General features: G+C 41.6%; 1 protein-coding gene across 2 annotated transcripts in view; it reads right to left on the reverse strand.

Moving 5' to 3' along the window:
* Nucleotides 1–381: 381 nt before the first annotated feature.
* LOC104595755 (Phospholipid/glycerol acyltransferase family protein) overlaps nt 382–17,721 on the reverse strand; it is a 34,389-nt gene continuing 17,049 nt past the window's right edge. The window contains exons 7-9 of one of the 2 annotated variants that reach the window (XM_010256629.3): nt 12,668–12,808; nt 1,435–1,498; nt 382–976 (exon numbers count right to left, since the gene is read on the reverse strand). In XM_010256629.3, coding sequence (XP_010254931.1) covers nt 957–976; nt 1,435–1,498; nt 12,668–12,808 — 225 coding nt within the window. In that variant the 3' untranslated portion in view covers nt 382–956. Of the gene's footprint in view, nt 977–1,147; nt 1,499–12,667; nt 12,809–17,721 lie in introns of those variants that run through there. The other variant, XM_010256628.3, reaches the window with a different exon arrangement.

A 17,721-nucleotide genomic window follows, 5' to 3' on the forward strand; every position in this document is an offset into this window, starting at 1 on the left:
CTAGCAAGGTGCCAACTGGCTTGTTGGTAAGGCTTCCTGCTGGGGTGTAGTGGAGGAGGCTTGGGGACCCGCTAGCACCGGGGTTTTAGGGGCCCCGGCAGCGTGACAATGACCAAGATGGTTTCGGCGAGACCATGCATATGGCAATTTTACAATATACTGACAGGATGGTTGAGTAAACATACAGTGCTCCATCAAAGAGTGCTTATCAATTGAAAATGTTTTAACTCTAAAACAATCAACTCCATCGTTTTCATTCTTTTTTTTTTCTTTCTTTTATGTTGTTTTTCTCCAGGCAATCACAGAAATCCCCCCAAATCTGAGGAAATAGCTTCCTAGTTCTTACTTTCTAGCATATCCATAGATGCATCACTCGTGAAATTGATGTTTAATTCTTCTTTTTTCTTTCTTTTGTTCACGAAATTACAGAAATATGGACCTTTTACCAAAAGGTTAAAAAATTAAAAAATAACCCAAACAACACAAATAACCCCTTCTTCATGCACTCTGACCTCCACCTCCCATCTTTACACATTGACCAGCTCAGACACCTGCTAATGCACATTGCTGCCACCTTCGAGCACATAAAGTTGATAACAGAATTGGGTACAATTACCATATTAGGAGAACAAATATGCTTTACAAAGTTTGAATGGGCAATATACCGGACCAAAATGGGAATGATAGAGGTGTAGGCATGGAAGAGAATTACTATAAAGCACAGGACTCTGGTAACCGAGAGTGGAGATATAAAACCAACCACCTTGGAAATAGCTCCAGAGGCCCATAAGCTTTTCTTTTCCTTGTCTTTTTTTTTTTCAGAACTCTAAACATCTCTAATCTACAAGGTAGGACGAGAAAATTGCTCAATACGGCCATAATTTTCATTTTACTTTTTCCACCCCCACCCCAACAATAGGATTAAACAAAGAGAATTTACAGATCGCGAATCCGATTTAGCGTTGGCAAAACAAACCTGCAGAACACCAAAGAGAGGCTTCAGTTTTACAATGCAGATTTCTGTCTCACAAGGTTCTAGGACATTTAACAATCTATAGATAACACATTAAGATCTGATTGTCACTTTATCTGTCACATAAAGCAAAGCTGAAGCTTTGGGGTTTGGATGCTTAGGTGAGAGAGTGCATAACCCATGAAAATGTTATATTAGATACCAATACCAAAAATAAATGTCACACAGGCTAAATTCAAACTCCAGGCAAGTGGATTATAAGAATATTACACCAAAATGTTTAACACACTAATGTTGTTTGAATTAGTGGGTGGAGACGAACCACCCCTGCTGTGGCTACGCCAAGAGCAAATGCCTAAAGAAACCAAGCAACCCATCTGGGACCAGAAATGAACTGGGAGCAAGGCCATGTATTTTTCATTCTTCTTTCTGATGTAAAACATTAGCTAGGCTATTATTACCATGAAGTGCTGCATGATAGATTCGCTTCTCAGGGAGGCCAATATCTGACAAAATAAGATTACCCTGTAGACCAGAAGAAACAACATCAGCACTCGGTACAAAACCCGATTAAGTTTGAAGGCTAAAATGCTAGTATAAACCCTAGAGCCATGTTTTCACCCTTAATGTGCATTTGGCCCACCAAGTAACCAACTTATGTCTTCAATTTACTTGGAAGCCCTCTTATATGAGGGCATACGCACAACCAGAAAACTTTCTACCAAAATGTGGATCTTGTTTAACTTTTTGTTCATGTGTGGACATGGGTTTGCATGTCTTCCTTTTTGTGTTTTTTAATTGCAAAAGTTAATCTGCAGTGCATAAATTGGGTCAGCAATAAATAAACTCTTTTATGCTGGGATATAAAAAGATGGGCAAAAAAGGCAAAACTCTTTGGAGTTCTTCTGACTCATACATATGGTAATAGTAGAGTGCAAAATTTTTGGCCCTTTGAGCATTGATGGGTTCCACTGTATGACAGCTTGTTGAAAATAGCCATATACACAAGCATCCATTATTGAGAGCCTAATACCATTTCTTTTACAGTTTCAAATGAAAAAAGTATGCATGTAACTTTCACATTTGCTTATTTTTAAATTGTTATTTTTTTAGGGGTGGAGCTAATTCTTGTGTTGCATGCAGTAAGGAAACTTGTAGCCTTTTATTTTGTCAATCACAAAAAATTTATTCATACAAAGAAAGGACTGGGGCCACAAACCTATGACAGAATGCCACCCTGAAACAGTAAAACCATATGGTTGTAAGGATGAACTGTTTCTTTCTGTGACTTGGGAATCATAAAATTCTAGAGATAATTTAGGAAGCTAGCATCCCCTAGTATTTAATGGGACAGAATCAAATCTCTGGAGCAGGCTCTAACAGACGTCCTAGCACCATCAGTGTAAAAGCCATTTTTTGAAATCACTTTAAAAAAGTTAATAAGAGTATAAACTATAAAGCATTACAATTGAATGGCTATATTACTATGAACAATTTAATTCCAGTCTATCATGGTGAACAAAGCTTGGTTTTATCTCCATTTTCACCTTATTCTAGCACCGACAACAATCTGTATCAGAAAGAAGAATCCAGAAATTAGACATCTGGAGATTATTCACAGGTGTTACTGTTACTGGGATCCCTGTGCACCCAGATAGATTTATTAAAGATGTATACAATTGATTTACTACAGTTAATAATTGTTAGTGTTTGGTCTGCCTGTTAGACTGATAACAGTCAAGGAAGAGAGAGAGAAGAGAGAAGGAGAGAAAGAGAGAAAGGAGAAGAGCAGAAGAGAAACAAGGAGAAGAGATTCTGGTTCGAATGAGAGAAAAAGTTCACTCTCCCATTCGGCCAGATGTATTTTACATTACTAAAATAATGTGGAAAAGTCACATATGCCCCTATTTAAGTTAGGGACATTAAATCTAACATAAACTTACACATCAGCACCTAAACACAAGCACAAAGACAGAATTACCCCTACATACTCGAAACTAACACTCCCCCTCAAGCTGGAGAGTATATATCATATAATCCCAACTTGTTACATATGTAGTCCACTCTCCCCTGACTCAACCTTTTAGTAAACAAATCTGCCCAGTGGTTCCCTGTGTTGACATATGCAATGTCTATCACTCCACTCAGCACCTTCTCTCTAACAAAGTGACAGCCAACCTCTATGTGTTTGGTTCTCTCATGAAACACCAGATTAGAAGAAATGTGAACTGCAGCCTAATTGTCACAGTAGAGCTTCATTGGAGTATCAACAGTGTATCCCATCTCCTGTAGAAAGTTCCTTAGCCACACTAATTCACAAGTAGTATGTGTCATAGCTCTATATTCTGCCTCTGCACTGCTTCTTGCCACAACTATTTGCTTCTTGCTTTTCCATGTCACCAGATTACCCCCAAGAAAAGTGCAATAGCCTGTGGTAGATCTCCTATCAGATACAGAACCAGCCCAATCAGCATCAGTATATCCTTCTATTTCAAGTTTTCCACCACTTCTGTATATCAAACCGCGACCAGGAGCCCCCTTTAAATACCTCACAATCCTTGTAACAGCATCCCAATGTGGAACCAGAGGTTTCTGCATGAACTGACATACCACACTAACTGCGAATGAAATGCCTAGCCGAGTGATGGTTAGGTAGTTCAGTTTACCTACCAACCACCGGTATCTACCAGGGTCTTCAAACACTGCACTCATATCACTGCTCAGCTTAGTGTTTGTTTCCATAGGAGTTTCAACTAGTTTAGCACCTAACAAACTTGTTTCTTCAAGCAAATCAAGAGCATATTTCCTCTGACACAAGTTAATACCATGCTTGGACCTTGCTACTTCTATCCCCAAGAAATACTTCAATTTACCAAGGTCCTTTGTTTGAAAATGTTCCTGCAGAAAGATCTTCAACCTATCAATGCCCATTTTATCATTCCCGATAATGACAATATCATCTACATACACCACTAATAGGATCTTCCCTGCCTGAGAGTCATGACTGAAGACGGAATGGTCAACTTGGCAATATTTCATACCAAACTTCTTTACTATCTCACTAAATCTGTCATTTGTTGACTCGGGCTTAAACAGTCTCCTCAAGCCAATCCCCAACCTTGACTTGGGCCCATAAATGGCCTTCTTTACTACCTCACTAAATCTGTCAAACCATGCTCGAGCAAATCACCATGCAAGAAGGCATTCTTGATATCAAGCTGATAGAGGGGCCAATCATACATCGCAGCAAGAGAAATCACAACACGGACTAAACCAATCTTAGCAACCGGGGAGAACGTCTTTGTGTAATCAATACCATAGGTTTGGGAATACCCTTTGGCAACCAATCTAACTTTCAGCCGCTCTACACTACCATCAGGTAAGTACTTAACCGTATAAACCCACTTACAGCCAACAACTTGCTTACCAGGAGGAAGAGTGGCGAGTTCCCATGTATGATTATGAGCCAGAGCTGAGAGTTCTTCTTCCATCGCATGGCACCATCCTAGAGAGGCAAGGGCTTCTTGGACATCCTTAGGTATAACAACAGAGGATAACAAAGAGATAAATTGGCGATGGGAAGTGGAAAGGTGAGTCAGTGAAACATAATTAGAAATAGGATGAAGGGTAGAATTGCGCTTACCTTTCCGCAAGGCAATGGGAAGATCAAGATCAGATACTGGGGTCGGAGCTGGTGTGGTAACAGCTGTCGGATCTGTCGACGATGATGAAGTTGGAGGTGTCGGTACATGTGGGCGATGTGTATACACGTGATGGATTGGTGGTCGTTCAACAGGTGGTGGCACCGGAGGTAAAGACTTGGTCACTGCGGGAACAAGAGGAACAGAGTCCACAACTGGAAGAGGAAGGGGAGGAGGTGATGAGGAGGAAGAAACATCACCAGACCCCAAGAAGAATGGAGTAGACTCAAAGAAAGTAACATCAGCACATACAAAGGAACGCCGAGAGCTAGGGTATAACACTTATACCCTTTCTGAGTCTGGGAATAGCCAAGGAAGATGCACTTAATAGACCGTGCATCTAACTCGTCCATTCCTGGCCCCAGATTATGAACAAAACAAACACATCCAAAAACTCGAGGAGAGAGAGGAAACGGAGACAAGGTAGGAAACAATGTGGTGAATGGGGAATGACCATCAAGGATAGACGTGGACATCCGGTTAAGCACTGCATCACTCCAAAAGGATTTGGGAACATTCATGTGATGCATGAGGGACCGAGTTGTTTCAAAGAGGTGACGATTCTTTCTCTCAGCCACCCCATTTTGTTGTGGGGTGTAGGTACATGAAGTCTGATGGATAATGCCATGTTGGTCTAGGTAGTCCTGAAATGATGAAGAGAGATATTCACGGCCATTATCAGAACAAAAAATTTTAATGTGAACACCAAATTGGTTGCGAATCTCAACATAAAACTTTTGGAAAATGGTAAACAATTCACTTCTTTCTTTCATTAAATAGAGCCACGTCATCCTTGAATAATCAACAAAAATGACAAAATATTTATATCCATTGTATGACACCACTTTATAAGGACCCCAAACATCTGAATGAACCAAAGAAAAAAGACTCAATACATGATTATCAACTCTAGGACTAAAGGGAATACGATGATGTTTCCCCAACTAACACGACTCATAATCCAAAACAGAAAGATGACTCAATGAAGGAACCAAAGACTTCAAAACTTTCAGTGAAGGATGACCAAATCGACAGTGCCATAGGAGAGGAGAGAGGGACGATTAGAGAGTTGTTGACGTACTTCCACCAACATCAAGATAATACAATCCACCAGCTTCATGCCCTCCACCAATCTTCATCCCCGTCTTGAGATCCTAAAAAACACACAAAGAGGGGTAAAAGGTAATGAAACAATTAAGAGACTTGGTCAACTTACTAACAGACATAAGAATAAAAGGAAATTTAGGGACATACAAAACTGAGGATAGGGATACAGGGTCCAAGTCAACATTAGCAACACCACAAATGAAGGATGTGGAACCATTAGCAAGGGTAACAGATTGTGATGTTGAGCAATGAGAGAGGGAAGAAAACACACCTAGAGTTCTAGTCATGTGATCGGATGCTCCAGAATCAATAATTCAGGGATGGGGTTTGGATGCCAAACAAGCCATACCTAAGTGTGCGGGAGTGGCCGTGTTCTGTTGAGATGTGGCATGTACTAACCTCTCATACTCATCACGGGGAATACTCATCACCTCCTTCCCAGCAACATCTGTGGATGTAGGAGGTACCTGATCGGCTAAATGGCTCTCCTATCTGAAGCTACTGTCAATGGTCACGGCATGATTGGCCCAAGTTGAAGGTGGACCATGCAAATCATAGCAATAATTGATGGTATGTCCATCCATACCACAGTGTGTACACCTCCTTGGACTCGAACTATGTCCTCTGCCACAGGCTCCCCTTGAATCTCGACCTCCAGTACAACCACCACCACGATTATATGTAGGTCCACTACCACCACTCCAGCCATGTGCCAGTCCACTACTACCACTACGGCCAGACTGAGCTCCCCAAACTCCACCTCTAACACCACGGCCTCTGGATACTGCTAGGGCTGATCTATCGAAAATATTAAGGTTCTTGGTAGATCCAATGGAAATCCTCCTGAGTCGAGCAAACACCTCTTCTAAGGAAGGGAGAGCTGACCCTCCTAGTATCTGAGCCCGCACTGGTTCATATTCAGATTTCAGCCCCACCAAAAACCGAGTCACATCAAGTTGTTCTCTCTGTTGTTGCTGAATTTTGACATCAGAAGTGAGGGGGTGATAAACATTCAACTCATTACGAATGTTTCTCATACTAGCATAGTAATCCTCAAGACTCTGATTACCCTATTGTAGATTAAAGTATTCCTGGTACAACTGATATACTTTGGTTGTGTTGTCTTGACCCAATACAGCTTCTTAGCATGGTCCCACACTTCTTTGGCAGTATCAAGGAACATGAAATTTACACTAATCTTGGGTTCCATACTATTCCATAACCATGTGATGATCTGTGCATCTGCCTGCTCCCAATCATCATACTCGAGAGAATCGGTGGAAGGTTTTTCATCTCTTATGTGCTTCACCTTCTTCTTTGCCTTAAGAAAGACTTCTACAGAGTTGGCCCAAGGTACATAATTTTCTCCATTCAGCTTAATGGAGGTCATTTGAACATTCAAGTAGTCAGTAGGGACCACCACACTAGTCTTGCTATCACTGTTGTCTCCAATTGCTGAATTCTGATATTGCTGAATTCGGCAAACTGCACACTAGATTACACTACACCCTGATTTCAGCACTTACTATTGCTGCAAATTGCACTCTTTACACCACAAACCCAACTCCACGACTGCCTGAAACTTCCCAACACTGTTTGAGGAACATCCCCCCTTCGAATCACACTAAAGGGTGCACAAACCCTAGCACACTACAATCTGAAATCCCACCATACAGTCTGAAGTAGACTTCTCATTTTATTCACACCAAAAAAAAAATGATGCATAAAACCTCTTACCTGATCACCGAAAATTAGACCACACAAGACACCCACTGCACCACACGAATCAGCCCTCTTCTCTTCATCGATTAGGGGAGGGCTTCTTAGAAACTGCAGCAACCGACCACAAACACCACAACTGGAGGCATAGAAACCTCCAAGGGAAGAGGGCGATCACTCCTTTTCAGCCCTGTCCCTTATCTCTAGCTGATGGCGAAGAAAATAAGAGAAAACCCTAGGCTGGGTGCACAGATAACAGAAGTCTGGGCAGATCCGATTTGCTCAGTTTAGCTTTGATACCATGTTAGTGTTCGGTCTGCCAATTAGACTGACAACAGTCAAGGAAGAGAGAGAGAAGAGAGGTGAGAAAGAGAGAAAGGAGAAGAGCAGAAGAGAAACAAGGAGAAGAGATTCTAGTTCGAATGAGAGAAAAAGTTCACTCTCCCATTCAGCCAGATGTATTTTACATTACTAGAATAATGTGGAAAAGTCACATATGCCCCTACTTAAGTTAGGGACATTAAACCTAACATAAACTTACACTTCAACACCTAAACACAAGCACAAAGACAGAATTACCCCTACATACTCGACACTAACAATAATGAACAAATTCTACAATTACATGACTGGTTGTCTTTTTTATGTGGGCAATGTAGGATGGAAAGGATTATTATCTTACAGAATCAGGAAGGTGTGCTATTGAGGCGGTTTGATTTGAAAAGGAAGAGAGAAAAAATGAGATCCCCCCTTCCGCTTCGACAAGATCCCCCCCCCCCTTTCTGCTAATGTTATGTATCTTTATTCTTCTTAATATAAAAGATTTTTATTAAAAACAAAGAAAAAATGATATCCCCCCTTCCTCTTCATCCTCCTCCTAACCCCCCTCCTCTTAAGGAGGCTCCTCCTTGTGTTTGGGAGGCTTACGCCTCTTGCGTTCTGAACTATGCCCCACACCTCTAGGTAGTGGAACGCCTCCGCGTTTTAAAACATTGGTCATGGTTTGTCTGTTGAATATTCATCATAAAGAGATAGCTGTTATCAGGTATTACCAGGTTAGACCTGATTGCCCCGATTAATGATTGGTTCAGTACTGGTTCCAAATTCATAGACCCAATAAGGTCTGATTTGGTAGCGGATCTGCACATTTTTGTACTCAGTTTGGGACTGCTCTACCATGTTCTGAACCAGACCTGGCCCATTGACAGTCCTATATTAGACAGCAAGGTTGGCGACTGTTACTCTGATCTAAAAAGACTACTAATATAGTTAGAAACTCTAGGACAAACTAACTTAAGGCCCAAGTCAACAAATGAATCCCACCCCAATTTAGATAACTACTAGGAACTATCACTTCTAGACTGATAAGTCCGCTTTGAATCTTGAGAATCTGAGCTGGTTCGAGGGAGCACACCCTCCTGAAACGGAGTAGAAGAGTGGAAGAAGAGAAAGGAAGGAGTAGAAGAGGAGGGAAGGAGGAGAATATTAGAGTTTTCTTTTTCATCCGGAATAGATGGGGGTTACAATTATTTATACTCTCTCTTCAGTCTCTCCTGCACATGGACTAGACTGCGACTGCTAACCAACTGGAGGGACGTGGCCTCCTCACGTAAATGAACCTCAGTGGAGGTTGCACATGGGTGATCGGGTGTTTCTTTCGTGCCGGACCTGGTTGCTGTGTGTCTTGGCCTGGGTCTCATGTTGTGGGCCCAAATGGGTAGTTGGGGCCTATCAGTCCCACCCTCTTCAAGAAACACCTTGTCCTCAAGGTTGATGTGGGGATACTGATCTTGTAGTTTGACATAGTCCTTCCAAGTGGCATCTTTCTAGTGGCAACTTTTTCCACATGACTAAGGCCTGCTTGTGTAATTTCCTGCCTATCTTGACCCATCTTACATTTCTGATTTGTTGTGGTTCAATCAGTATATCCTCGTCTTCTGTGAATTGCGGAAGGGTCGGGCTGACCATAGTTGTAGTGCTTAGGCAAGGCTTCAGCATACTGATATGGAAAACCGGATGTAATTTCGAGGAATCAGGAAGCACTCATGTGTAAACCACCTGTCCCACTCGTTCAATCACCATGAATAGGCCAAAATACTTAGGAGCTAGCTTCTGCCAAACTCGTCGGGCTACTGAAGCTGGCCGGTAAGGCTGGAGCTTCACAAATAGACCCAATCCCCCACTGCAAATTCAAGCTCCCGGTGATTGCGGTCGTAGGCCAACCTCATGCGCTGTTGTGCTCTCTGCAAATGCGATTTAAGGAATCTCAATATCTCATCTCTGCTCAGCAACTGGTTTGCTACCTCAGCCACTGTAGAAATCCCCTTTTTATATGGCAGCACTGCTGGAGATTCTCTCCCATATACTATCTTAAACAGAGTGATTCTCTCCCATATACCAATATTCTGCCCACGGCAGCCAGTAGGCCCACTGTTTGGGCTTCTCCCCAATGAAGCAACACAAATACGTTTCAAGCCACCGGATGACCACCTCGGACTGCCCATCAATCTGGAGCTGGCAGCTGGTTGTGTGGAGAATGTCAACACTATCTACTTGCAAAAGCAAATCAGCTGTTGAAGAGCTTCTAGTGTGCAATTCATCAAAAAGCCACCGATAAGGGTTAAGACAAAAAACTTGTAGGAACACACTACCCAATGTGGGCCCCGTAAACATGTTTGTCTTGAATCTAGGCAAAACCACTGTAGAATGAATTACGGGTGGGTTTTCTCTGATATCATCAGAAGGCACTTCCTTCAAAAGAGTGAGGGCCAACTCTAAGAACTGGCATATGTGACCATGAGTTTTTGGGTTCCTCGAGATGTTGTGGATAAACAGGCCTTTACTTGTCTCAATAGATGGTCCTACTTGCCCGCCTCTTTGCGAGTTGCTGGATTCTTGATTGCAAGGAACCACACCCATAGGAAAATATCCATCTAACTCCCAAAAAATAAAAGAGAAAGGGACTCAAATTACCTTCTTTGGTGAGGGCGTAGCTGAGGCAGGGACAATGACGACAATGACAAATCTCTTCTTTGTAGCAACAAGACAAGCACTAATTAATCCAACTCCAAACTGCCTGAGCATACTCACAACAACATCCACCCAGATATAGGATATGGCACCACTGGAGATGCTAGAATGGACAAGGTGAACAACGACTACGTTAATGATGCTTGGATTCTCACCATTACCTATCATTCCACCCTTTCGTTGTTGACCTGTGTCTAGAGGTCCTGTTGGAACCAAAACCTAAACCATTGAGTCTGGCTTAGCTATTTCTACTTCACTATCAATGATCGAAAGAATCTGCCGACACCGTAACATCTTGGTGGAAGCAAGCACACGTCCAATGTGATCTTCATTTTCAAAGGTTCCGTGACCACCGGGCTTAACTTCAACAATGAACCAGAACTCATGGTCACTAGGGAGCAAGGGTGTGTTCACCGTTACTAGTCTGTCATTAAGCAATCTCCTTACCGCTTGAATTGTATTGAAAATAATAATTCGGACTGTGAGTGGGATCGAAGGATGCCAAGGGACGCTGTACAGAGGAGGGTCCCACCCACTAAAGTGGAAGGGAAAAAGAACAGGGATCTGTAAAACTGGAGGGTAGGCAGAGATGGGTTTCAGGTAGCATGGTGAGATGGGTCGGGTTATGGTTGCTGCCAACGAAAATGATGACCAGAGGTTGAGCAAGTGAGGCGGACCTTGGCTGGGTATGGACAGGCTCGATTTAAGGGAGAGAGTGAGAGGGAAGAGAACAGGGACCAGGGGTCGAGCTACATGGATAACGATGGATGGAGTGACGAATTGACTAGGGTTGGGATGCTGGTAGATCTCGGTTGGGGTTATAATCTTCACACTGCCCTTCTGAACCACCTCCCCTATTCTGTCACCTAACATCGCTGAGCTCAGTGCTAGGGTTGAAGTCTCAACTTCTGTTGATGATCTTGCTGTAGTTATTGGTTTTCCTACGCTCTCTATCAGCTTCGATCCTCCATCTTCTTCAGAATGAGTGTTGACATAAGGAGCTCAGAAACTACGCTCTTCTAGAGAACCAACCATCGTGCCAAGCTTGTCTAAGATCATCTTCAGCTCGGCCAGAATCCCTTTCTGAATCCTCTGATTTCTCTCAAGACGACTGAGACTATCTTCAAGCCTGGTCAGCCACGCATCCATGGATCTGGGTGGCTCTGATACCAATTGATAAGTCCGCTTTGAATCTTGAGAATCTAAGCTGGTTCGAGGGAGCACACCCTCCTGAAACGGAGTAGAAGAGAGGAAGAAGAGAAAGGAAGGAGTAGAAGAGGAGGGAAGGAGGAGAATAGTAGAGTTTTCTTTTTCATCCCAAATAGATGGGGGGTTACACTTATTTATACTCTCTCTTCAGTCTCTCCTGCACATGGACTAGACTGCGACTGCTAACCAACTGGAGGGACGTGGCCTCCTCACGTAAACGAACCTCAGTGGAGGTTGCACATGGGTGATCGGGTGTTTCTCTCGTGCCAGGCCTGGTTGCTGTGTGTCTTGGCCTGGGTCTCATGTTGTGGGCCCGAATGGGTAGTTGGGGCCTATCATAGACAATCTTAAATGCTTCTCTAAAGACATTAACAACTCTTTAATTATTATAATTATAAACTTAAAATAAAGGAAAACTGTCAACTAATTCAAATCTGGCAGAAATTACAATGCTGTCCCTTCCAAATCTGAGAGCAGTCACTTTGTGCAAAAAATGCCAAATGTTAGGACCATATCCAGTCTACCCCTCCCAAGGCCCTAGTTAGCAGGGACCAACATCGGGTAATGGCATCTACTAAATTCTTTTATGTGACCAAAAGGCTTCAACCTCACATGCCTTCACATCCTCTTAAGATCACCAAAGCATGTGGTCCCTCTAGGTGCCTAATGAGCCCCATGTGAGAAAACACATTTTTGTCTGCAACTTAAAAAGTCATAGATCCAGACATCGGTGGTTCTATCATGTGGTTCTCTAGATATCCCTATTTGCCAGAGAAACAATGTCATGTCATAATATGAACAACAGTACAGAAAGATTTAGGCTTCTCTATGTAATCTCTTGGTTATTTTTGAGTATCAAATGTACAACTACAATCAGTAGCAAATGATTAATTGAGATCATTAGGCTAAAATTAGAAATAGTAAATACCTCACTAGCCATCAACTTGCGGACATTATTAGCATAAAGTTTTGGATCCTCTTTTTCTTGCTCTGAAGGGTGGTACACAGGTAATCTTGTCACCTCAATGTGATTCACAAATTGACAAAGAAGCAAAATCACATGGCGTACCTGAAAATAATATAAACACTAGATCTTCAAATATCATTCCAAATAAAGGCATCTAATCATGGATGGCATAACAACAACAAAATTGAAAAAGCTATTAGCGATATTTGGAGCACAGGTAACATTGATGACAAAAAAATCAGAAATTAGAGGATAAGAAACCACAAGGGCAACGAAAAGAGTTCATTGATTCATGCCAAGTGTTAAAGGGTTACCTGTGTTTGGAAGTCACTTGCTCTCTTTAAGTATTAGACATGTAATACCCATTTAGGTTTTGATAGCATATCTTCTATGTAGTTGTATCTTTGTGTTATAAAAGGGGAGATACCAACAACATATGAATTGCCCAAATGGATGTGGTATCCTTCCATTTGAATTGCCAAATATACATCTCCAGGGCATAAGAATGATTGGCCCCAGGCCCAAGAGTTCAACTTATCCTATATTGAGAGAAAATAAACCTAGGAATCTAGTCTAGCGGTAGAATTTTTGCAGGGAATGCATACTGATAGCATTCACCATGCTGGACATGTGGATAATAAAACAAAAAGGGACTAATGAGTAATGACATTCTTCAACATCTCAGGCTGTCTTTCCTTTGGGGCAATTCAGATTCACATGGTCAAACCTCCAAGCAAACCCTATTTGCTCCAAACTAGACAGATTTCTTCTATCCTTGGATTGGGAAGAACATTGGAGTGGACTTCTGGGTAGGATTCTGCCTAGAATTACCTCAGATCACTGGCCTATTTGCCTTTTCCAACAGAGTGCTTTAGGAGGTCCTTCCCCATTTAGATTTGAAAATATGTGGCTTTCTTATCTGGAGTTCAAGGATAAGGTAAGAGAGTGGTGGGAAATACAGCTTCAATACCCGAAGTGGGAAGGGCCAAAATTCTTGAACAAATTACAGAGGCTAAAAGAGGAAATTAAAGAATGAAATACAGTGAAGTTTGGGAGGTTGGAGGAAAAGAAAGCAAGTTTGACTCTACAAATTGAGAATATTGATAGAAAAGAAGAGGGGTCATTAGAAGGGGACAGAGAATTGAGATGGAATCTGAAAAAAGAACTTGATGAAACCCTCTTGAGGGAGGAAACCTGTTGGAAAGAAACTAATATATAGAAGGCCTATCAATGAAAGATGGTCGGTGGAAGGAGAGAAGCTTAGAGGTGATAATTGATTGCATTACTCTTAAAGTATCTAATTGGGTAAAGAACTTTGAAACTATTTTCAGACTTTGGAGTGGAGGATATTATCTAGAATCGGGGGGGGGGGGGGGGGGGGGGGGGGCAGTTGCGAGCTCTTCCTCAAGGAAACAGAAGATTCTAGAGGTCTGGTCTCCCCCAATGGTTGGTTGGAAGAAGCTGAACTTTGATGGTAGCAGTATGGATAATCTAGGTCCTTCAAGTATTAGAGAACTTATTAGGGATGATGGAGGCAACATTAATGCCTTATTTTCAAGCCCAATTGAGCAAGGTAATTCAGCGAAAGCAGAACTCTTGACAGCAGTTTATGGGGTAGAGAAGGCTAAAGAACTGGGAATTGATAGCTTGCATGATTATTGAAGGGGATTCGAGCATTGTTGTGGGATGACTTGGGAGCTAAGGAATGATTTCCATAGATTTTTGTGGTTGTCAAAAGACATGATCATCCAAGTCCGTTGGGTTAGAAGGTCTGCTAAGAGCTTGGCTGACAACTTAGCCAAGCAAGGCATTCAAACACAATTTATGTATTGGGCTCAATTGTAATATGGGTTGGGGGGTCTGCCTAGTATTTGGCATGCTTTTTGTTCACAACTCCTTGTTTTGTCTTCTTCCTTTAATTTAATAAATCTATTCTTTGTGGTTGCTGATTAAAAAAAAGCTTGTTGTGCCATTTTTTGTTTGGAGAAAGGGGCAATGGAATGCAACTCATCTACATTTATTGGGTGGCTTCAGAAAAGAAATGCATAGTGCAAGGAGACACCACGCTGAACATGTGGATTTTAAGACACAAAGAGGTGCTAGTAACATTTCTTCACATCTCATATTGTCTTTATCTTTTTTTCTTTTTTAATATTCTTCAAGGTCTTAGATTGTCATTTACTTTCTGTTTGGAGAAAGGGGCCTTGTAAATGAAATTATGGAAAGTAACAGATCTACATTTATTAGGAGGCTTCAGAATTCAAGAAGCTCCTGAAGATGGATATACTTCATTATAAAGGCTCACTGAAGATGGATATACTCCCTGTTTAATTGTTTGAAGCTGTTTTTCTTCTTAGTTTAGTATTGTTGGCTGCTCCAGGGTTCCCTTTATGGCTTTCTATTGCTTTGTATCCAGATTTCCTTCCTCTTCTAAGTCAAAAAGAAAAGAACAAAGCAAACTAGGGTTTTCCCTTATGACTTTGACTTTCTTTTCTTTTCCCTTTACAAGTAAAAGAAATGCATTACTACACAAAAGGAGGGGCAAAAGAGACCACCTGTACAAAAAATAAATGGCCTGTTTACAATGAATCGCCACAAAAAAGAATACAAGCAATAGCTAGGAATAAAAAATAGAGTAAATTACAGATAGCCACCCGGTACTTGGGGGTGGTAACACTTAGACCCTGAACTTTATTTTGTTAATAAACTACCGATCATTGCAGAAACTGAGGAAATTCATCCTATCAAACTCCTTGAGAATAGAAGGCTGACTGTTTTCCTTTCTCCTCACTGATGCTTCTTGTTCCCTTGTGACTAAAATCTGGGAGTTCTTCAATTCTCTCTTTGGAAAGCCACAACGGCAACGGTTTGTTGGGTGGTGCAGGAAGAAAGAAATAATAGAATATTCTTGCAGAATAGGACTCAGGAGGAAGTGACTGATAGTATAAAATTAAAGGTAGCCTTTTGGGTAAATGCCTTAGACATCTTCAATTCCTTCTTGATAACTGACTTCTCAAGGGCTTGGGCTGAAATAGAAAAATCTTCAAGAGCCAAGGACAAAGTTTGGATGGAGTGGAAACCCTCAATAGGTAATAAAGTAAAATTGAATTTTGATGGGAGCTCCCTCAAATAGGGTTGCCACTTGGGTGGGGGGTGGGGGGTGGGGGGGGAACCCGAGCCCGGACCAACCCAACCTGCAATTCTACACAAGCTGGGCTTAAATTTTTTATCCTCGGGCTGGGTCCGGGCCCAAAAGTTCAGGATTTTAAATTTTTCAGGTTGGGCTCGGGCCTAGCCCTTAGGAAGCCTGAACCTGGCCCAACCCGGGTCGATTATTTACATGTGTATGTGTATGTGTATGTGTATGTGTATGTGTATGTGTATGTGTATGTGTATGTGTATGTGTATGTGTATGTGTATATATATATACACGTACTTGCATGCATACATCTACACACACATGTATATCAATTTTTAGTGTGGGCTAATTGACCAACTCAAGCCCAACCTGAGTCCAGCCCAGACCCGACCCCAACCCAAGTGCATCAAATTTTAATGCGGGCTGGGCTCGGCCAGGCTCGGGCTTTAAGTCCAATTCTTAGGGTTGGGCTTGGGTTGAACTAAAAGTCTAAAACCCGGCCCAGCCTGCCCAATTTGCATCCCTACCCTCAGAAACCAAGATATGGCTGGAATAGGAGGGGTTCTTAGAGATTCAGAGAAGAGGATTGTGGCAATGTTTTCAGGGCCAATCGGGTGGGGAAACTTCTTGAAGGTTGAACTGTTGGCTCTTCTGCAAGGTCTCAGGCTAGTTAAATAGTTGGGATTCATAAGGATTGAAGCTGAAGGGACTCACAGGTTGTTATAGCTTAGGAAAAACCCAACAGGTGTATTCCCTGGACCCTTTAGCATGTGCTAAGAGAAGTGGAAAAGACTGCAAGAGAAATAGAGGTTGAAGTCAAGTGGGTTAGGAGGAGTGCAAATGGATTAGCTGACTCCTTAGCCAAACAAGGGGTTATGACTTGTGAGGCAGCATTTGTTTTGAGCATAATTGTAACTTGAGCTTGTAAGAGGGATCGACACTTTGGCCAATCAAGTTGTATCACTCATACTTTACAAGTTAATATAATAAGCCTTACCTTTGCTGATTAAAAAAACAAAAAAAAAATCCTTGAGAATAGAAGCCTAAAAATAGATCAAGCACTTCCAGCTTGCCAAGAAGAATCTTTGGTTCTTATTTTTTTTCTTTCAAAATTCCTATTTCCTCTCCATGCATGAATTCAAACAAATAGCTACAAGTCAGATTCCAAAGAATGTAGTCCTACTTGCTAAATCCCTTAACAAGCTAAGCCGGGATCAAAGACAAGACAATGCCTGGAATAACCCATTTCTTCCCAAGCAATTTGATGAAGCAGGACCCCATTATAGTGGGGAAAAAACATGATGGAATTGTATTGATACTGATTTTGCAAGTCACTCTTCCCAGAGCAATTATTGCCAAGATTTTATTCAAGTATACCATGCTTTAATAGTGAAGATATTCTATTCAGGCTATATCAATTGCCAGTATTCTATTATTACCAGTCCAAACTATCATTCTGTGGCTAGATCAAGGTCACATCTTAGCCAATTGATTATATGCCACTCTAAAGGCTTTTTATTTAAATTGAACCATAAACTGTCAAGATGCAGAAGAAATAACAAGAAGTAATTTGAAGTGGTGATGCTGATTTTTATCATGTTGGCCATATTAAATTGTCCCAACAGCATTTAGCAAGACCATATCTGTGTTACCTGATGTCCTTTTAACCAAGCATCACATGTTTGCTACTTACTACTACTCCCTAGAAATCACAGAAATTTCATACACCCTAAATTGGGCATTGTAATGTAAATTCAGAGTTTCCATTAAGGATTGTACCAGTCCTAAATGTACTATTTAAACAGATTCTTCAAAAAGAACATTTGTAAGAATTTTAATTCATGTATCATATTTCAAAAGTACCAGCTCAATAGAA

Source organism: Nelumbo nucifera, chromosome 5 (assembly GCF_055504915.1).
Source record: "Nelumbo nucifera cultivar China Antique chromosome 5, China Antique-T2T, whole genome shotgun sequence".
Classification (NCBI taxonomy): domain Eukaryota; kingdom Viridiplantae; phylum Streptophyta; class Magnoliopsida; order Proteales; family Nelumbonaceae; genus Nelumbo; species Nelumbo nucifera.